The sequence below is a fragment of the Polypterus senegalus genome, chromosome 14 (assembly GCF_016835505.1).
Source record: "Polypterus senegalus isolate Bchr_013 chromosome 14, ASM1683550v1, whole genome shotgun sequence".
Classification (NCBI taxonomy): Eukaryota; Metazoa; Chordata; class Cladistia; order Polypteriformes; family Polypteridae; genus Polypterus; species Polypterus senegalus.
Genome location: NC_053167.1, coordinates 101957344 through 101980118, shown reverse-complemented (window position 1 = coordinate 101980118; position 22775 = coordinate 101957344). Strand labels below are relative to the sequence as shown.

At 37.5% G+C, this 22775-nt stretch overlaps 1 protein-coding gene across 3 annotated transcripts in view; it reads right to left on the bottom strand.

The window, feature by feature from the left end:
- Positions 1 to 4807: 4807 nt before the first annotated feature.
- LOC120514913 (dihydropyrimidine dehydrogenase [NADP(+)]-like) overlaps positions 4808 to 22775 on the bottom strand; it is a 1294590-nt gene continuing 1276622 nt past the window's right edge. For all 3 annotated transcript variants that reach the window (XM_039735551.1, XM_039735552.1, XM_039735553.1), the window contains 3 exons: positions 22325 to 22474; positions 16994 to 17134; positions 4808 to 5867 (listed from right to left, as the gene is read on the bottom strand). In XM_039735551.1, coding sequence (XP_039591485.1) covers positions 5697 to 5867; positions 16994 to 17134; positions 22325 to 22474 — 462 coding nt within the window. In that variant the 3' untranslated portion in view covers positions 4808 to 5696. The remainder of the gene's footprint in view (positions 5868 to 16993; positions 17135 to 22324; positions 22475 to 22775) is intronic.

Sequence of the window (22775 nt, the reverse complement as noted above, 5' to 3'; positions counted from 1 at the left end):
AAGTAAAATGAATCGGGTAGCCATACATAGTCAGTACACCCTCTCGAATCGAACCTCGAATGTCGCAAGTAAGGCAAGACTCTACAATTCAGCACAGCTGTAGCTTGTCTATGCTAAAGTATGTATTAGATCGGTATATATATACATTTATATATATATACCCGTGTACACTGAGTGGAGAAGTAGAAGTTATGAAAGAAAGGGAACATTTTAAAAATACGTAACATTATTGTCAATATACAGTAATTGTTTTGTGAGTGTTATTGAATGTTCTGTCATCAAGGATTTGATTATCATTATTTCTTTCAATCAGGCTCTATTTGTAGGATGTGTTCGTTCATTCCGTGTTTGTCAATCGCTTGTAAAGATAAAGGTTTCATTCATCGATTAGTTCTTTACTGCATCAATAAACAGCCACTTCCTCTTTATCTGAGACGGACAAAGTGCATCACGTTTTTTTTCGCTGTCTTCCTTTAGCAGGACATTCACTTTTTCCACCGGTGCTTTGTTTCCGCAGTAGCTGCACTTATGAATATGATTGATGTATAAGCGACTTATATTTTTGCTGCCTTCTCAATTGTGTAATTCGGTTTTTGTTCAGCACTCTTTGGAACTGTTGCTTTTTGTCTGCGCATTGCGCATTGCGTCAGTTCACGTGAGCCGCTTTGTCTTGCCAAGGTTCCCAGCTGTACTGAGTGCCATCTCGTAATGTCAGCTAAGACCCGGCACTTAAAAGTTTCTCTCCAGTTTCAATGAGTTTGTGCCAAACACCACCCTGACCATCTCATCTTCCCTACATAAGCGCAGTCCTTCACCCGTGAACATTTACGCAGTGTTTGTATTGATTGCCGCTGATGGATCGGCCTTATATGGGCAGGCACTAAATTACAACGCTAGTGGCAGCCTGTCTATGAACTTAATTTAATATAAACTTCACGTTCACGCTGCTTTGTTTCCGAGTAGCTGTACTTATGAATATGCTGTATGCATCATTTGCTTCATAATGTTTTTCTGCCTTCTCAATTGTGAAATGGCATTTTGTGCTCATCGCTGTTTGGAGTTCTTCCTCGTCTCTCACGTCTTTACGTAGGAGGCGTGATGATGTCACACAAACTCCCCCCACGGCCATCTCCAACTCAAGACTCCATTACATTATATGGGGAAAAATAGCTTCCAGTTATGACCCTTATGTAGAATTTCGAAATGAAACCTGCCCAACTTTTGTAAGTAAGCTGTAAGGAATAAGCCTGCCAAATTTCAGCCTTCTACCTACAGGGAAGTTGGAGAATTAGTGATGAGTCAGTGAGTGAGTCAGTGAGTGAGGGCTTTGCCTTTTATTAGTATAGATATATATATATATATATATATATATATATATATATATATATATATATTGTGACAGATAGGGGCACTATCGCTCCCTTGAACCCTTGTCCACGACTCCAGACACCAGGTAAAAGTCCAAATACTGACTTTATTAAATCGCCACAGTACACAAAGCACCCTCTCCTCCACTATATTACTAATGGTCACGGAAGTCCAATGAGCCCGAGTAAGAGCCACAAAGTCCGCTTTCTGTAATGCATCTAAATTTGCTGGCTTTTCAGTGTCATAAAGCTGTTGAATTTTACTTGAAATAGTCTTTCGGCACAGCAGTTGGAAAGTTGGATAACCTGACGCTAACTGTAGCACATTATCCAACCCCCTATCTTCCACCACTGTTAGTGGTCTACAGTCCAAAGCAATCCATTTTGTGAGAGAATTTGTAAGTTTGACCAATGTTGACTTACGAATTTTGGTCCTGAAGCCAGTCATTTCATCAGGTTTGGGCTGCCGACACCTTTTGTTGGTACTCAAACTCGTACTGGTAGTGCTAACATCATACATAGTTTCTGTGCTCGCTGTAACATGTTTTGCATTTAGATGGTACCGTAAGGTTGAAGTACGTCGGTGGTATGCAAACTCCTTTTTGCACAGTTTGCACAAAACCACGCTTTTATCAAGGCTTCCGTCGGGTAGTCTTTCGAAATGAAATTTGCCTCCGATCAGTCCTAGCAACGCTCTTTCTTCAGACTCTTCCATTTTTGTAGCTCTGATGTGTGCATCAATGTAATCGATGTACAAGGAAATCATGCGTTGACAAAAGTTCCCCATTGCTTGGAATGCAAAGTGTGATTAAATGCTATTTTTTTAACGCGTTATGGAGCACATGCATCGAAACTTCTCAGCTGTGCTTGTGCTAAGAAAAGGAAACATTTTAAAAATAAGGTAACATGATTGTCAATGTAACCTTTTGTAGGGTCTGTCCCTAAAACTTATCAATTGTCTTCGCGAAGCAGAGCCTTACTGGAAATTGGAGGCATTTGAATTGAAATGGGAGATCAGAGGGTGTAACGGGGATGCGAGGAATACAAACTCTCTCCCGTGAGCAACTGCCAGTAAAAATAGTTGCCTCAACTGTCAATCCCTCCCACAAACACAGTCTCTCGAAATAATTTAATATAAACTTACGGTTTACACTGTGCTTTGTTTCGCAGTAGCTGTACTTATGAATATGCTTGTATGCATCATTTGCTTCATAATGTTTTTCTGCCTTCTCAATTGTGAAATGGCCTTTTGTGCTCATCGCTGTTTGGAGTTCTTCCTTGTTCTCTACGTCACAGTCAGTTACGATTACGCGGGAGGCGTGATGATGTCACACAACTCCCCCACGCCATCTCCAACTCAAGACTCCATTACATTATATGGGGAAAAATAGCTTCCAGTTATGACCCTTATGCGTAGAATTTCGAAATGAAACCTGCCCAACTTTTGTAAGTAAGCTGTAAGGAATAAGCCTGCCAAATTTCAGCCTTCTACCTACACGGAAGTTGGAGAATTAGTGATGAGTCAGTGAGTGAGTGAGTGAGTGAGGGTTTTGCTTTTTTAGTATATATATATATATATATATATATATATATATATATATATATATATATATATATATATATATATATTGTGACAGATAGGGGGCACTATCGCTCCCTTGAACCCTTGTCCATGACTCCAGACACCAGGTAAAAGTCCAAATGCTGACTTTATTAAATCGCCACAGTACACAAAGCACCCTCTCCTCCACTATATTCATATAAATTACTAATCACAAATACAATAAACCAATCAGCTCGCCGCCTGGGAGCTCCTGTAGTCCTTTTAAATACCCTGACCCGTAAGTGTTCTCAATCCCCAGTCCATGTGATCTCGTATCACTCCGGATCACGTAAAATGTTCTTTTCTTCACCCCGGAAGCCCGCCGCTCTTCCTTTGATGAACTTCCGGGTTAAAGGGCACAAAGAAGTCTTCAGTCCTCCTGCAGCTCCTCTTGCGGCCCCTGTGGTATCCAACAGGGTCTTGTATAAAAACTACATGTCCCATGACTCCCTGCTGGTCTTTGGGGCACCTCCATTTACTGGGGTATTGGAGGGCTCCATCTGCCACATGGGGTATTGGCAGGGATGACAAGCCGCCATATCTCATATATATATATATATATATATATATATATATATAAAACCAAACTTAGTTTTCTAATTTCTATATTGTTCCCAAAACACAGAACTTGGGAAATAACACATCACTTAATTAGCCCAGGAGTCCAATTAAAAACAGAAGCTGGTTGCAGTGACAGGGGGGCCACAAGACTGAGTTTGAGAAACATCCAACTATACCCTCCCTTTCAAAATTAACCCATACAAAAATAAATAAAAAAATATATAAAAATAATCTGTTACCATACCATTATAGCAATAATCCTTTCACATTCACCCACACTTCTCTATCTAAATTTGGGCACAGTCTGGTTTTGGACATGTACATGTCGGTGTCAGACCAAGCCCATACATCCTCTTCCTGACACATAATGTTCTCCACACCATCATCCATCCATCCATTATCCAACCCGCTATATCCTAACACAGGGTCATGGGGGTCCACTGGAGCCAATCCCAGCCAATACAGGGCACAAGGCAGGAAACAAACCCTGGGCAGGGCACCAACCCAACACCGGGCACACACACACACACACACACACACACACACACACACCAATGCACACACTAGGACACAATTTAGGATCACCAATGCACCTAACCTGCACCTCTTTGGACTGTGGGAGGAAACCAACACAGACACACCCACTGTGCCACCCTGCCGCCCCCACACCATCATGACTCTTTAATTTATTCTGTACTTGTTGTGTTTCTTCAAGTCTGATTTCTTGGGAATGGTGACAAATTCAAATATACTGTACAATACAGGACTTAATAATGTAGAACTGCTCCTTATTTGTATTTTTATAATACATCTGTCCATATGGCACACAACAACTAAACTCACTTTAATCATATATTCAGTGTTAAATGTCTGCTTACTGTTAGCTGCCATTTTTACTCACAGTGCCCAGAATACTGTTAGCCTTCCAAAGTTGCACCATACAGCTGTGAAACTACATCACTGTCACATATTCCCTTGGCCAGAGCATATTTACTGATCACAGGTGTGTGACATCCATTCTCATGCTTTGTTAGGTGTCATTTTTGGCCCAACAGCTGCAGGAGGTCTTAAGATCCACAAGGAGTGCCAAAGGTTCAGTGAATGTAACTAGAATTGTAAAAATCTCCTGCCTTGTTCTTCCCATTGCTAAAACACTTTGGACCACAGAGAATTACAGTGTTATGCCCAAAGAATTCATTACGCAAGATGACCAATTCTTACTTAAAACTGTGTAGAAAATGCTATACTAAGAAAACAAGATGCTTTCACACCAATGAACTGGATAGGTTAGAATTTAATTCTTTATTAATCATGCTATTTAAAAAAGGTATCACATTTAGGTACAAGTTCTTCTTTTGGCATTTGCATTATAACTTTTTTAAGCTGTTACAAGTTTTTCATATGTTTTAAACAAAAATAAACATCTGCTGGTATACAAAATGAGACCAACACAAGGTTTAAATTGTCTTTCATAATTAGTGGTTACATAGTTGAATATAGTTAATGTAATTCTAAACTCCTACAATTGACCAAATAATAACATATTAAATAAAACAACTAATTAAAATGTGTGTTTCTCTTTATTTAAAATGTTAAGTATTACCAGTTCTCTAAGATAAGAAATAGTGCTTCATTTTAAAGCCTGAAAAAATCAAAGCTGAAATGTTCTAAATTAACCCACTGCTTATAAATCTTGTGCAGTGATGTTTTTGAATTATTTAGACTTATTAACACATTTCAGCACAATCAAATATATGAAATGGAAATGGAAAAAAACAAGAGCATTTGAAGAAAAGCACAATTATGTGGAATGTAGGACATCAAGGTCAACAGCAAATGCTATAACATAACAAAGGAGTTTTTATTGCTTAGATTAAAAACAAAAAGAGTTTACTTCTTCTTTACTTTTTCAATTCCTCATATTAATGGCAGTGAGATACAGTTAACACTAGAGAACCCCAACAGAACGTGCATAAAGTACAATTGTTAGGGAGCATGTGTTTACAGAGTTGTTTCATATAATTGGCTTTAGAAAATTTAACTGTTACTCTGGCTAATTATTGCTTTTTCATAATAAAGAACATTTTTCACACTATAATTAAGAAGTTGATCAATGCTGTGAGGCAGAGAGGAGGTCATTTTTCAATGGATGAACCTGAGCTCTTTCAGCACGCTGGATCAACAGCTAAGGGCAGGCCTCTTTTTGGTTCATAAGGTGTTGTCCTGGCAACCATTTTGATGCAATCGATTATGGGGCACACGCTAAGACACAGAGTGCACCCAGTACAGCTGTCAGAAACGGAAGGCAGGTGGGTCTCAGGGTCAAACTTAATAGCCTGCAAAGGAAACAAAAGACTATTGAATTAGTGTTAGTATTAGGTGGCACTCAAAAAGCTCTTTGAGTCAGAGCATATTGTTTTGTGTTTTAGAAGAAAATGGACTAGAAAAGGAGGGATACAATGAATATCACATTCAGCTGTTTGCAAGCCATACATTTATATTGTTTTAAACGTTGAAATTCATAAACACCATATTTTCAGAACACAAAAGCGTATGCTTCTTTGCAAAAACATATTTTTGAAACTGTTAAAGAACTTCACATCTGAAAAAACATTATTAAAGGGGTTTATAAATGTTTAACACACACTGGTTTAGCAGATTGTAAGGTGGTGGCAAAGTTCTAAATGCTTTCTCTCACATATTCTCATTTTTACTGCTTTTTTATAAGCTACTCCCGATTCTCTGAAGAATGCATGTTAGATTGAATGGTGGTCCGATTGTGGGTGCATACATCTATGTGCCTCATGATGAACCTGTTGCTGCTGGGATTGGCTGTAGCCCTCTGTAACCCTATAATTAGATTAATCAGGTTTGAAAATGGACCATTCAAGTCAGTGGCGTCACTGGGGGAGGCGTGCACTGGGTGACAGCAGTGCTTCGGGATGAAAGCACCAAGGGGTGTCCCTCCCTTCCACCACTTTGATGAAATAATCAAATGTCTACAGGCTAGTAGCACCAAGTGGAACTAATTAGTCAGTGAAACAATTTAGTGTCCACAGGCTGAAATCACTAAGACACTCTATTACTACAACAACAACAACAACAATTTATTTCTTGTATAGTCCAAAATCACACAAGGAATGCCTCAATGGGCTTTAACAAGACTTGTTCTTTGACAGACCCCCAATCTTGAATTCCTAAGAAGACAAGAAAAAATTAAAAAAAAAAACACTGTAGGGAAAAAAAAATGGACAATTCAGGATGTATCCAACAGGGGGTGTTAGCTCCTTTGGGAATGAGTTCTTTTGTAATTGTGGCATTCTACATAACTTGAAACTATATAGATATGATATTAAAAGGCGATACCCTTCCCTTAGTGATATGGCGGTAAGAAATCATATAAGAGAAATAACAGCTTAGTTTAATGATGGCTTACACTGCATAAAAGACGAAGGAAGCCAATGGCAAAACCCGGTTCGGGAGTTGGGGCCCAATGTGTAGAGTCCGCCGTTTTCGCCATTGTAGTGGAAGGATTTTCAGGATCCGATGATGTTATCTCCCATCCAAATAATTTTTGAAAGTTGTTTAGCATGGAGGGGAATGACAATATTGTTGATTTTTTTAATTTATCATGAAAATAGCTATACTATTAATTGATTGAATTAATTAGTTTATGTGCACCCCACAATTTTATTTAGTCACATATAACAATAAATATTGTAGTAAAAGAAAAATTTATTTTTTGTTTCTTAGTGCATTTATAACTAAAGTAAATTAAATCATTTTAATTAAAATTGTTTTTTAATATTTTATTTTTTTCTTTTTAGTTTTTGAGCATTTTGCAGATGATTTTTCTTTAATCATTTTTCCTGAATGGGAAGCTTCTTTACAAGTATTACATAATATATCTTCTTTGCAGAATTATTTGAATACTAAAAAGAATTATATTAGCGCTCGGCCACTATGAAAGTAAAAATATTGACAACAGAAGAGCAAGCTTACAGCAATACTTCCTCACCGTGATCATCAAGGCCACTCCTTCACAAGAGTAAACAAGTAAAGTCGGCACGCATATTTGCCCACTCCACTCACTGGAAGAGGGAAGTGGAGGCAATCCGATTCATCTCTCACATGTATGCTCCTATATCTCATTATATTCTTTCTACATTGTTGTTGTGTGTGCGTTAATTGGAATCGCATAACCACTGATTATGGCGAAATTTATTATGTAATGCCATGGGTTTTGACAGATTATTGTATTGTCATCGATAAAGAACACATATGCAAAATTTGAAGAAATTCACTTTGCCAAAAGTGGGTTTAAAATCAGTTGCAAGATTTGATCCCTTACAAACAAACAGAGAGAGGAGTGAAGTTAAATAAAATCACTTATTAATAATCATCATCATCATCGTAAACAGGTTTTAATTTTTATGCAGGCTAGGCAGGCTAGGAGGTTCACATATTCAAACCATTTTAAGTAACACAATTGCCCCAATTGCTCTTTGAGAGAAACCATTTGTAAATACTGTGCATCAGAAGTCAGTGCTTGAGAGAGCTTTAATGTAGAGAGCTAAACTAGGTGCTTCTTGGAAGACTGTATTAATAGTAGTGCTTGTGTGTGAGAAAGACAATGGGCAAGAGAATGCGTAGATTTTAACTTTTTGGTGAGGCTGGACATTTCTGGACCTCAGAGCCATGAGATTGATCAATTAGTGAAAATCAATTTTCCTCAGCTTGTCTTCAAATATCCGAGAATTTCTTGCCAATCAGTCATGGAGTAAATCAGGGACGTGTAGCTTTAGGGACAATTCACAATTGTGTATTAGCATGTGTTTTTTTTAACAGTCTTCAATGTATGAAAGTTCATATTGTGTTGCCTCCTTAGTGTTATGTTTACCCCAGGAAAAACAAGCCCAAAACAAATTTATCTTAATAATAAAAATTATATTACGTGTAACGGGCGGCATGGTGGTGCGGTGGGTAGTGCTGCTGCCTCGCAGTTAGGAGACCCGGGTTCGCTACCTTTGTGGAGTTTGCATGTTCTCCCCTTGTCGCGTGGGTTTCCTCCCACAGTCCAAAGACATGCAGGTTAGGTACATTGGCGATTCTAAATTGTCCCGTGTGTGTGTGTGCCCTATGGTGGGCTTGCGTCCTGCTCGGGGTTTGTTTCCTGCCTTGCATTCTGTGTTGGCTGATATTGACTCCAGCAGACCCCCGTGACCCTGTAGTTAGGATATAGCGGGCTGGATAAGGAATGGATGGATATTACGTGTAACAGAAACATGTAAATGCCAAACATCAACATAAATACAGTAGGTAAGTAAGGTAGGTATTGTGACCAGTACTATACTGATGCAGGATTATTACACATCCTTCACGTGATATGTTTTGAAATAGACACAATATATCACAATCAGCACAGTAGTAGTATGTTTGTTGTGCACTCTTCTTATAATCAATTTATCTGTTGCTTGCACATGAGAGGGTAGAAAGTTAGTGCCTGATCTACATGATCGACACACTCTTTATGTTAATGTAGGCAACCACAGCGCAAGGCTTAGTGACTTCCACATTCCCCCTGACACAAACATTGGCAGTTGCTGCATTGTGGTCAGTGCTTAGGGGGATATCGTCTTGCTTGTCCTTGCAGTTGATCACAATCATTTTGCTTTTCTGTTGCCCAGCTACTGCTGCACCATGTCTGATAACCAATTCACGATGTCATAACTAAGGCTCAATTCGAGCAAAGGTGCCAGAGTGGTTCTTCAGAGTGATGCCATAAGGGAACCATTTTTGGTTTGCAACAGACCCATCAGTGTAAATGTTCCAGAAATAACCTATATTAATTAAGATCTGTAACAGGCTTTATAAATAATCATGAATTAATGATAACATATTTGTGAAACACCAATGGCTCATGATTTTAAAAAGACTCTTGCTGCATACATTAACACAAGATAAGTGAAGGTTTTATTAATCTGTTAGTGTCCTGATTGGTAGCCTACAATACATTAAAAATTCAGGTTTTTTTCTATATATTGGAAAGTATTTCAAAGCATAAAGAACCCTTCCCAGAATTAAATGGTGCTTTGTTAAGCAATGGCTTTATGAAGAACCATAGAATCTATTAAAGAACTATATCGTGCCATTAAAGAATCATTATATTTACATGTCATTGCAATCCTTGATTAATGCACCAGAGTAAGTGTTTAAGCACTGAATGCCAATGCGATTCAACTATCAACTTCATCTGCCACCTATGGAAAATGCTAACACTGGATTTTTTTAACAGATTCTCCAAATTATGTATGTTTTTATTTATAATAGAATATTATCTCTCCTTTACAGAATCTTGCTCCTGGTACTCATGTTGTGTGATGTCAAGACATCTTCACCTTTCAACTATGGTACAATGCCTCTGCCATCCAAATAAGCATTTTTATTCATAAAATTAAACCCATACACATATCACACTAACTGAATTTCCGCACTGAAACATGGCCTGTTTACATTCTGAAAACATGCTAGTAAACTAATCTCTACTTGCTGTCCTTGGCTATTGTTATTTGACAGAACTAGCCATATTTGTTTTCACAACAAAAAAATGGAAACTGCATTACATATGTAAAAATGATCTACAGTGTTCATAACAAAACAAAAAAAGAAAAATAAGCAGAAGAATACGAGGACTACCAATATTTCATTTTCCTGCTGTCTGTATTGTGAGTCATGATTGATGGCGACACATCACATAGGCAAACGTTTTTCCATTTGATGCCCACAGAAGATAGCAGAGCGTGAAAAAAAAGTCTTTTTGGTGTGCAGTCGCTGCCACATGTTCAAAGTTTTGTGGAAACATACGTAGTGTGTGGTGATGTGGAGGAACAAGATCAGGTTAAAGGGGTATTGTGGTATTTCTGGCGGCCCAAATATCAGAAGGAATGAGAAGGAAGAACAGAGGGATGGGAAAATAAATGTGATCAGTATATTGATGAGGAACCGCTGCTACTCTACTTTCAATCTGCATGATTATGGATTATGTTTCTGAAAGATACATTGTTTCGGTGATATTTGTCATTTCTGACACTTAATAAAGAGAGCCTCAAGAACGCTAGTGTGCAATTGTGTAGTAGTAACTTAAAATCTGAAGAGGCAGACAAAACATTCTTAATAGTAGAAGAGATTAATAGACACAAAAAATGGAAACACATGGGAGTGTGATTTGCCCCATTTGGAAACAGAATTATGGTATGAATGTGGACATGAAATGAAAGGTTACAAAAAATGCAGATGTTTCAGAAAAATAAAACATTCATTGAAATTTAATATATACAATTATGTGCCATTCATGCTGGAGCCTTTTACAAAAGTTTTTTTCCTTTTTTTTATAATTATTAATTTTATTAATTAATGTTAAGATTTGGCTTCTGGCATGTTACTATACATTTTCAAATTGATTTTTAAATTGAAGATATGCTGCTGTCATTACAAACTCAAGTGCTGGCTTATCTCCATTTTTTGGACAAGCTGCAAACTTGAGAGATGTCGCAGACTACTTTATGTCTACAACATGTAAGAGACACTGAGAACATAAAATGGTATATATTAAATACTCCTGTATTCAGCTGGGAGCCTTGCCATCACTATTGCATAAAGAGCTGTGTTAAACCTTATTGGATGAACAACTTGTTCAAAGATGGAAAGGAGGAAGATCCATAGCGATGGTAAAAGTAAGATGGAATGGTTTCAGAAGTGGCCTGTCTCTATATAATGTGGAATGCCCAATCGCTTTTAAATAAGTTGATTCAACTGTCACATCTCATGACAAGTCACACTGTGTTCAAGTATTGTGGTATTTTGAGTACTACATAGGGCCAGTTTAATCCTCTCATTTCAGATGCTATTTAATGCTGTATGTGGTTTATCTCATAAAACCAGATGTAAAGGAAAAGGCTGGAGGGAGACTGGAGGTTTATGTGAATGAGCAATGGTAAAAAGTGAGCACAATATAATTAAACCTTATAATGTGTGATCCGGGCAAAAAACGGAATTCATCCATGTTACACCCTAGGTGAGATAAGTAACATCTTCCTGGTTGATGTTTATTAACTAAGCAACAGAAATGATTCCCTCTATTACCAACACCTTATTAATGAATCATTCTGACCTTAGAATGCTGGTGACGTCAACCAGGGAACACTGTAAGGAACAAACATTTATCAGAATGTTTCATTTGAGGACACAGCAAGAACGACCATTCTATTCAGATGTTAAAGGCATTAAATATAAACCTGTGGCACAAATGGGCATATCTGAACATTTTACTGCCACCTACAAGCCTGTCATTGACATCAGAGGCTCTCTTATTATCCAGACCAGAAGTCTGTATGTGTTTGGAGGATTGTGGTTTGCAGTAATAAACTGTATAGCTTGGATGGAGAGAAATCAACAAATCTATCTATCTATCTATTGTGGAGGACTGCCGGCTTCCCATGCCGGTCCTCACCCCCAGGCTGCCAGGAGGAGCTCTCCCGACAGCAGGATAGTGCCCCGAGGTCCAGCAGGGCCTTATGGACTTTGTAGTGTTTATACACAGCCCTGCTGGATACCTTGGGGACAACCAGGAGTCGCTGTGGGGGGATTAATGAGCTCTGTGATGCCGTGTTACCAGGGAGTACGTCACGGTCACGTGACAGGAAGAAATGTTGTGCTCCCGGGTTGAAGTAAAGGACTAATTGCCCTGACCCGGAAGGAATAAGGAACTGTGGACTGTTGGGACAGAAACACCTCCGGGTCAGGGGCTATAAAAGGGCGGTGCCTCGCTCCAGACAACGAGCTGAGCTGGGAGGTAGAGGAGCAAGTGTCTGGGCGAGGAGGAGAGTTTGTTTGAAAGAGTTTATTATATATGAGTAGTGTGAAAGGTGCTTGGTGCACTGTAAAAAATAATAAAGAGTCTTGGACTTTTACCTGGTGTCTGGAGTTGTACCTGAGGGTTCAAGGGAGCACTAGCACCCCCTACTGCCACACTATCTATCCCCTACTGCCACACTATCTATCTATCTATCTATCTATAATCTGAAGGAAAGGGAAAATAAAACTCAAGAAAAAGAATAACTTATTACATCAATATTAGTGATTTTACTGGATTTTATTTTGAAAACAAAATCATCAATTTATATAATAAATAATGGAAGTACATTTTTAAATAATTCTACATGTAGTTTTCCACAAATGTGTAATGTTTTAGGATTGCTATTATTTGTAATATACTGTTTCTACAATATCCTGTCATAAATAATAAAGTCTTGCGAGATGCATTGCTTCAGTGGTTCACAACACACATATAAAGTGTCAATGTCCAAGTACAGAGACAAAAGAGGAATATGACAGGGTAACAGGAAGGGTGGAAAAGATAATAACCCAGAAGCAGCAATGAGAAAAGAGTGAAGAACAGAGACCTCTTCACCTAATGACTACAGGCCAGTGGTGCTTACATCTCATATCATGAAGACATTTGAGAGACTGGTCCTGGTCTTTATGGGTCCTCTTGTGGTAGACCACCTGGAGCTACTGCATTTTGCCTACTGGACAAAGATTGGAGCGGAGAATGCAATTATCTATCTGCTCCACAAGAATTATGTTGTTTAATTTCTCCAGCTCCTTTAGTACCATCCAGTCATCACTTATAAGGGGTAAGCTCAGAGATATGCAAGTGGATGAGCCTATGGTGTCTGGATAATTGACTATCTGTCGGACAGACCCCTGTTTGTGAGGCTCAAGGACTGTGTCTCTGATACCAATGTGAGCAACACTGGAGCACTACAAGGAATAGTCCTGTCTCCTTTGCTCTTCACTCAGTACACCTCAAACTATAAATATAACAACAGATCATGTCACCTTCGGAAATTCTCAGATGATCCAGCAATTGTGGGGTGAATTGATAAAGGGGATGAGATAAGAGGAGAGGAGTTACATAGTGAACTTTGTTTCTTAGTGCAAATAGACTTGTCTGCATCTTAACATCAGCATAACCAAGGAACTAGTTACTGAACAATGTTATTGTGTGTGTAAATTTTTTCAGAGAGCACATTCATTATATACAATGTTTTGAGTGAGGCACAAGAACTGTAAGAGTGCGAAGGAAAAAGAGAAAAGTACAATTATAACTATGAGTTAACACATGTTGGATGCTCACATGATTGTACATCAAAGGTCCTCAACACTAGTATATCTATCCATCCATCCATCATCCAACCCATTATATCCTAACACAGGGTCATGGGGGTCTGCTGGAGCCAATCCCAGCCAGCACAGGGCACAAGGCAGGAAACAAACCCCTGACAGGGCGCCAGCCCACCACAGGGCACGCACGCACACACACACACACACACGCACACCAAGCACACACTAGGGACAATTTAGAATCACCAATGCACCTAACTTGCATGTCTTTGGACTGTGGGAGGAAACCCACACAGACACGGGGAGAACATGCAAACTCCATGCAGGGAGAACCTGGGAAACTGTGAGGCAGCAGCGCTACCACTGCACCACTGTGCCGCCCCACTATCATATCTAGTACTTTATAATATCCAATAAAAGAAGAATAAAAAAGTGGGGGGTTGTGGGACAACTGTATCAACAGTCACTAGCAGAAGCCAGATTTTGGTAGTTTTAAATGGCAAAGCACTTTCTGATGTAATTGAATTTACAAGAGGAAATCTTTTTCAGGTGCCATTCATATTGGAATCTACACTTCTCCTAATCCCCACAAACAAATTAGTAATAGTGAATATTGGTGGAAGACTATTGGGAGTTTAGTGATATGTTTAAACACAGTAAACTGTGCATCTACATCTTTATACCTAAATTTCCATATCTTTACAGTGAAATCTGTTTGTTTTTTCTTTATGCACAGTCTTGTTTTTCAAGCCACAAATAGGTACATCTTAACATGATTCAGTTCTTTTTAAGTGGATGGCTTGAAATATGATATTGAAATAATATAATGTGATGTATCAACAGACTATTTTATGAAAATTGGTGGATAACTTTGGGATAGTCCAACTGAGAATGTAGGCTGCATGGCATGGTGTCTCGATGCTGTGGAGGTAAAAACGCAGTAAGTCTGATATTGTCGAGTTTCTGTTCTTAAGCATCAAGTCTCTCTTCTACGGTGTGAGAAACTAACTTTAAAGCTAATTAGTTGAAGGTGAATTAAACTCCAACTGAGATGGCTCAGGGCACAATGAGTGACCACGATCTTAATGGGATGTGATAATAAAATATCTGTAGTTATAATGCAGATTGCTTTGAGTCTATGCATTGCAGCCAGATCAAACTGGTATGCATTGCAGCCAGATCAAACTGGTCAAACTGCTTTACTCGGGCTAGTTGTTTGTAAAGTTTATATTGCATTTTAATTTGTATGCTAGTAATTTGGGAATATATCTATCATGATTCACATACCTTCAAAAATGCTACTGAAAAAAAACTGGAAAAAGAAGAAAAAAACACACAGTCTACCCAAAATTATGGATGTGTTGCTTCCTTCCTGACTAAGACAAAGCAAATGGAAAAGAATGTAAAATCCTATAATTTCCCTAAAAATCTTAAAGTTAATAGAATGTCTTTACTTTTGCATTATCTTGTGTGCCAAGAGCTTTGGTTTTAATTCACATTTATTATTCAATATAAAACTGTAGACATTATGCACATAAAATTTTGAAAGCTTAGTAAGATGTAGTATATTATCAAAGGTAACAGAACAAGATTCCCTTTCCTTAACTTTGTGCTTTTCAAGTAGAATGTATAATGTATAGCTCAAAATCAAACAAGGAGTGTCACCATGGGTTTTGACAGGCCATCCCAAGCCTTGACTACCTAGAAAGACAAGAAATAACTCCCAAAACAGGAAGGAAAAAAATGGAAAACTGTTTTGGAAGGGCAGGTAGGTTTGGTGCAATAAGTGTCAAAAAATGGGGTAAATACAATAAACAAAAATATAAAATATAATAAACGTTTTGTCGTACTGATTTCCCACAACCCACCATAAATAAAACATAGACACTACTTCTGTATTATTGCGTAGAATGCAGAGTTTCCTATGCTGTTTCCAGACTTGCACAGCACAGTGGTTGATGCTGCTTTTTCACAACTCCAGGAGAGTGGGTTACAATCCTAGCTGGGTGACTGCCAGTATGCAGTTTGCACATTCTTCTAGAGTGCCTGTGGGTTTTCCTGCCACAATGATATGTGTAAGAGGTTAACAGGAGACTGTAAATTATCACGGAGAATGAGTGCACGTGTTTTCAGGGTTGACACCTCCTGCAGTAGGCCTCATCCCTGTAACCCTAAAACCGCATTAAATGTTGTAAGAAAATGGATAAATGGGTGGATGTTTTGTTAACAGTGTTGAGTTTTATCCTTTATAAAAAGGAGATAATTTTTAGAGTAAAACGCTGAGGAAAAACAAGTTGAAAAAATAATTTACTGTTACATACTTAGTAAACTATTAAAGCTAATATGCCTGCCCATTAAAGTTGCACAGAGTGGCAGTTTTCTTGACCCCTCTTCCTATGGTCGCCTAAGCATGACTCAGTCATCTTTATACCTTGACCAGTGCCATTTGATTAGATCACATTTTGTTACCATTAGCAAAGAAAGGCAGCCTTGAATGCACACACACCTGGAATGTCATTGCCAAATAAATTTCAATGTGTTACACAGCCAAGCAGCCTATTTTGTGACTTGTATGCACATTATTGGCAATGTTTTGTAGTAATGACTAATATTTCTACTTATTAAAATACTCCAATGATAAAATGAAGGCACATTAACAGATTCTTTTGCTCAGCAGTAAGTCTACCATCATGCAATTATGCATTTATTAAAATAGAAGCCTTGTATCATCAACAAGCACATCATACGCAGACTATTTTTCAAAGTATATTTTCAAACCAATTAAAGTCTAAGTTATTTCAAGTATCCAATATTATGCTCAAGTAACAAGCCCTGTCTGAAATGTAACTACTATTAAAGATATAAACTTACTAGTTAACAAATGCTTAAGGAAATTTCACGTCAAGTGATTTTAAGATGAATGGCTCTAATGAATTAAATACAGGTATTCTAAAATTAGTTGCAAAAATAACTTGTTTTCTAAGAGTAGCACATTCTGTCTTCTAGTTCAAATTTAGTTACACCTTAGGCATTTTCTCTACTGGATTTAAACCACTGAAATGTGTAATGTGGACATTTAAAGTTAAAACAAAAAAAAAAACAGTCTCATGAATCTCCTGCCAAATTATTTTATATTCAGATTTTTTTTCGGCATAGTTGTTTAGCATTAAGCATTGATCACATTTACAAATTATTGATTTCATTTCTACTGTACTATGCCTTAGGAATAGTTCAAAACATGAACGAGACATTTGGCTTATTAGAGCAGTGTTTGTACCTGGTATCCAGAGTCATTACAGGTCATGTAGCATCTTCCGCAGTTAATGCACATCTCCTCGTCAATCAATGCCACAACCTGTTCCTTGTTGTTCAGTTGCTCGTAAGATCCAATGTACTTCAATGCTCTGCCAATCACGTCCTGTAAAATTGTGTGAACAAAACATGACACTTGACACACAGACACATATACACAAAAGCCCATATGTCAGCTGTCTTTGATTGAGAGACACAGACTAGAAACTACAAAATTCTGAGGTTCTAAGCATTCCTGGCTGCACAAAAAGTTTCCTCAAATATGTGAATTTATATTTTGTTTGTTCATGCTTACTCAAAGCATATTCCATGCCTACGGAAAGTGTTTAGACTCCGTCACTTTTTAGGCATTTTGTTATGTTGATAAAATTTTGATAAAATCATTTAAATTCCTTTTTTTCCCTCAGCAATGCTCAACACCCTTGAATGAGACAGCAAAAACATGATTTTTGACATTTTTTGCAAATTTATTAAAAATAAAAAAGTGAAATATCACATTGACTCAAGTATTCAGAAACTTTGCTCAGAACATAGTTTAAGCTCCTTCGAAGGCAATTACAACCTGGTGTCGTGTAGAGGATGATGCATCAGGCTTCGCATATCTACATTTGTGGATTTCCAACCATTCTTCCCTGCTGATCCTCTCGTGTTCCTTCAAGTCTTCAAGATGGAGACCATCATTAGATGGCCATTTTCAGGTCTCCGCAGAGGTGTTCAATTGGGTTCAAGTCTGGGCTCTGGCTGGGCCACTAAAGAACATTTACAGACTTGTCCCTAAGCCACTTCCATGTTGGCTTTGCTTTGTACTTAGGGTTATTGTGCAGGTGAAAGGTGAACATTCAGGCCAGTCTGAGGTCCTGAACACTCTGGAGCTTTTTATTAAGAATATCTCTTTACTTTGCTCTGTTTAGCTTCCCCTCAATTCTGGTAATTCTCCCAGTCCCTGTCACTGAAAATCAGCACCACAGCATGATGCTGCCACTACCATGCTTCACTTTTGGAAAGGTATTGAGCAGGTGATGAGCAGTGCCTGGTTTCCTTCAGGCATGATGCTTAGAACTGATGCTAGATGCTAGTTCAATCTTAGTTTCATCAGACCACAAAATCTTATTTTTCACAGTCTAACTTTCCTTTAGGTGCCTTTCTGCAAACTCCAGATTAGTGGAGTGTTGCAGTAGTGGTTGTCCTTCTGGAAGTTTCTCCATTGTTTACACAGGGTCTCTAGAGCTTAGCTAAATTGACCACTGAGTTCTTGCTCACCTCTCTTATTCAGGCCCCTCTCCCCCGATTGCTCAGTTTGTCTGGGCAGCCAGCTCTAAGAACAGATATAGTTGTCACTAACTTCTTCGATTTAAGAATTATGCAGGCCACTGTGCTCTTGGGAACCTTCAGTGATATAGAAATGCTTTTGTGGGTTTCCCCAGATCCATGGCTTGACACATTCCTGTTTCTGTGGGCAATTCCTTTGACCTCATGGCTTGGATTTTGCTCTGATACACATTGTCAGCTGTGGGACCTTCTAGACACCGGTGTGTGCCTTTTGCTAATCTTGTGCAATCGATTAAATTAACCACTGGTGGACTTCAAACAAAGTATAGACATATCTCAGGGCTGTAGAATGGGATGCACCGGAGGTCAGTTTCAAGTGCCACTGCAAAAGGTCTGAATACTTGTGTCAATGTCAAAAAAATGCATTTTTAATTTTTTAAAAAATTGCAAAAATTCTTAAAATCCTGTTTTCTTTTTGTTATTCAAGGGTATTAAGTGCTGCTTGATGTGGGAAAAAATTAATCTGAATGGTTTTAGCACATGGTTTCAGAGAAACAAGAAAACATTTTCCATAATGAAACAATTTACTAATGGTGATATATGTTTTATGTCTGCTATCAAACAAAAAATGCATTTTTACTCTTTGAATATCAAGAGAGCAGACCTCCATCAACAAAATGAAGCAGTTTGTAATAAGCTCACTTGTATTCCTGTAGTCCATTACCTAATAGGCCATATATTCTTCACAGACTTTTTTCTACTCTTTCACAGAAGTATTTGCTTCTCCCAAGAAAAAAAATGCAAACTGAATTACTATTAATTTCTTCATACAAGGCACATTTGTTTTCCATCTTCATAATTTAATTCATCCTTCTAGATGAAATGTCCAATGATGTCTACAGACCTGTTGCCTTCTCTGCATAGATCTTGATATGACTTTAAACCAGAAACTCAGAGGGTATCTGGGCAATGCCAGCTCATTATTATATTAATCATGGGTGACAGAACTCCTCCTGTAGCTAGGAGAGATTGGTCATAACAACATATTTCTCTATTATATATATAGTAAAAAAATCTCAGACGAGACAAGACTTATTAGCTTGACACGAGATGTGACTTTTTCAGAGAGATACTTTCACGTACCGCGAAACAAGACTTTGTGCCAAGAGTTTTAACCACACACGGGGCCGGAAATAAAAGACAAAGAGTAGATGACAAAGTAGAACATCATAAAGAATTAAAAAATGTTGGATACACTGCAGAGCAGGATAGAGATAATTAAAGTACTAAAATTTAAAAATGTCTAAAAAAAGATCGCATTAGCGCAAACAAATGGAAATTATTACTCGGTGAAAATACGGAACAGCGAAAAGAGATTGAAAATATTGTTCGGATTTAAACTTTAAGTCGGAGAATTGCTGATCGTCTAATTCGTGTTGCCATCGCTTCCCAATGAAGAGGTGTATATTCATGTGAATTGAAAGATCTGTTGTTTGGTGAAAGTGAAATCCACATATGAGAGCAACAGAGACGTGAAGTGGCTGGCGCGTAGCGCAGGCTGTGGGGTAGGTGAGCAAAGCAAGCCAATAGTTTAAATAAAAATGAACTCACACATTTCTGCTTGCTTTTCTGTCTGTATTAAGCCTACATACACTTGTTTTCAAATAGCTGTACTCTCCACCCCTGGTTTCCTTTCAGTCTCAGAAAATGTGATTCCAGACTTCCCAGTATACTTCCCAGTGTTTGCCCTCAGGTCATTCAGAAGAGATCAAAAGCTTGATTCTAATATTTTGCAGTGCTTAAAAGTCTTCATATTTAAAAACCCATTTTGAAGACCTAACATATATGGCTGCTTATGGCACTGCCTTCTCTGCACCAGTGATACTATGGATTGTACTTGTATGCTTGATTATTTGCAATAACGAAACAAAGAAAAGAACTTAATTTCATTACATTTGTGGTGTATTCATTGGAATGCCTCACCAAGGGTTACTTTTCAGAAGTGGAATGACAAAGAAAAGGTTCATTCACACGTCGTTAATTAAATTAGCATTATTTTCTGGGAGTAGGAGGGAAGCTCCTAACCCTTTTGCAGAACATGAAGAAAAGATTTTTTTTTTTTTAAAGACAGGCAGATAAAAACTACCAAGCTGGAGGGAGCCATATGCTGGAGGACAAAATTGCTCCTTGCCCCCTTCATTCTTATAGTAAAAATGGGTTTCCATGGATGCTTTCTTTTAGCATACCTAGATAAGTTCTGCCTCAGCAGACTTTCTTGCTGAAAGCTGAAATAAGACAAAATAGTTTTATATAGGGATGGAACAATTTTACACATCAATTGTAAAGTGTTAGAAAACATCTTTTAAAATAAACATCATCCAAAATGGTTTACATATGCAGTAGACTTGTATACTTACATTATAAAAGATTGTGATAGCAGAAGAAATGCTCATGCTTTTTCATTCCTGGAACCCTTAGGCAAACATTTTGAGATCTACTAACTTCAACCCTGCAATTCATCTATCAGCATCTACACCAATGACTCCCCTGCCTAGGATCACCATTCACAGCAATGAAACGTTACATCATTCTGTTGCTAAACTTACTCATATGGGCTTTAATTTCAGAGGAATTCCTTCTATCATCTTCACAGTGAGAAAAATAAGTTTGATTTATCATAACAAATAGTTAGGCAGAAGAGTGCTACCTATTTGCACACTATTATGTTTGTAGGCCTGTAAAATCTCTAAGCGATATAAAATGGCCCCAACCTACACACATTACATAGTGTGACTAGCAACTCCAAATTGTTTTATCAAAGTGCATTGTTTAATGTGCATATAAATTAAAAAAAATGAAGTAAATTATTTATATAAATGAATTAAACAAAATTTCCATAATATCAAACAGCAATAAAATTCACTAATTCAGAAAAATATTTTAGCACACATACATTTGGGATATTTTAATAAATTTAATGCTATAGCAGAAACAAAAAAAACTAAAAAGTTGACTTTTTACTCTGTAATGTACTATTCAGTGTAACGCATAAACATTGCTTTTATTTTTCCAGCTGCCTCTTGGTGGCCATCTTAAATATACACAATAATTTCCAAGGAATTATTTCAAAGATTAAGCCAAATGTTACAAGGCAATACCAGCATCTTTTTTTGTTTATTAGAAAGCAACATCTGTACAAAATATTTTATGTTGTATTTTACTGCTGCATAAAGAGATGCTGTTCTTACAAATGGGTGTAAATGTAGGAGTTTGGGCTATCAATGCTGTTCAGTCAAGTTATTTGGCTTGTAAAGCTCTATGTATTGATGCATGTTATAAGTATTCCACAGAAAATAAATGCAGATATTTTTTGACTGAATTATAGAAATATACATATAAAGTCTTTATAAATATATTATTATTTACATATGTATCGTTAGAGTCTTATACTGGAAAAAGGGAACAGCAAGTATGACTGTCATGACATAAACTACATATTGTCACGTTTTGACCTGTCTCAGCCGTGTGGTAGATAAACAACAAGAAGGCAGTCATAGTATTAGTGGGTTAAAGTGTCTACAAAAATGGTCTCTTAACAATTGTTTTATTTTTCAGCATTGAAGTAATACTTACCTTTTCAAAACAATTACTCAATTGCAGAGATGAATTGGCTTCTATTTGTTAATTAGAAACCACACAGTATTTTTTCAGATTAATTTTATGCATTATTTATGCAAAAAAAAAAAATCAGAGAATTTACATTTATAATATAAAAGTGTGCAAAAAGTCATTCTGACATTGCCAAATACTTACTCTTTACATATACGGATTTGCTTGATTTGTCAATAGTGCTTTCACATTTATCTTTGCACATCATCAACAAGGTTTTTTATACCTTTGTGTCTTTTCATAAGCTGAAACTTAAGAATAGCATATAAAAATGAGAAGAGCTTATGTGTGTTTTTGTGCATTACATTGTGTACACGCAGCAGCTAACACAAAACGTCTTCTTATAGACCTCACTTACTTTCACACTTGGTACCGATTTCTGAGGTATGTATGGTCTTCCATCCCCACTTTCTGCTGGTACATTATTAATATTGCCTTTTATCTTCAGCTTATAATCTGAAACAATCTTCTTTCTCTCTTCAAGATATGGGCCAAAGCTGGGCAATTTCTGAGGGAAACACAAATGTGAATTTAAGATGTTAGCATCAGGCACATTCTGAATTGTTCTTAAAAGACTGATTACTCCTTTTTTATGTCAGGCTGTGAAGTGATATTTTCTCCCATTCAGGACAAATGATAATTATTCTTTCTCATTCTTTCTTCCTTCTAGCAATGTCCTTTTCAGGCCATTAGCTGTGAGTTTTGATTGTGTAAAGTCAAAGAGACATTAACAGAGCACATTCTGTTAAAGACCTGATGTCAAGTGACAAAAATAACCAAAGATGGCTGATCTAACAAGGTCTTGATTA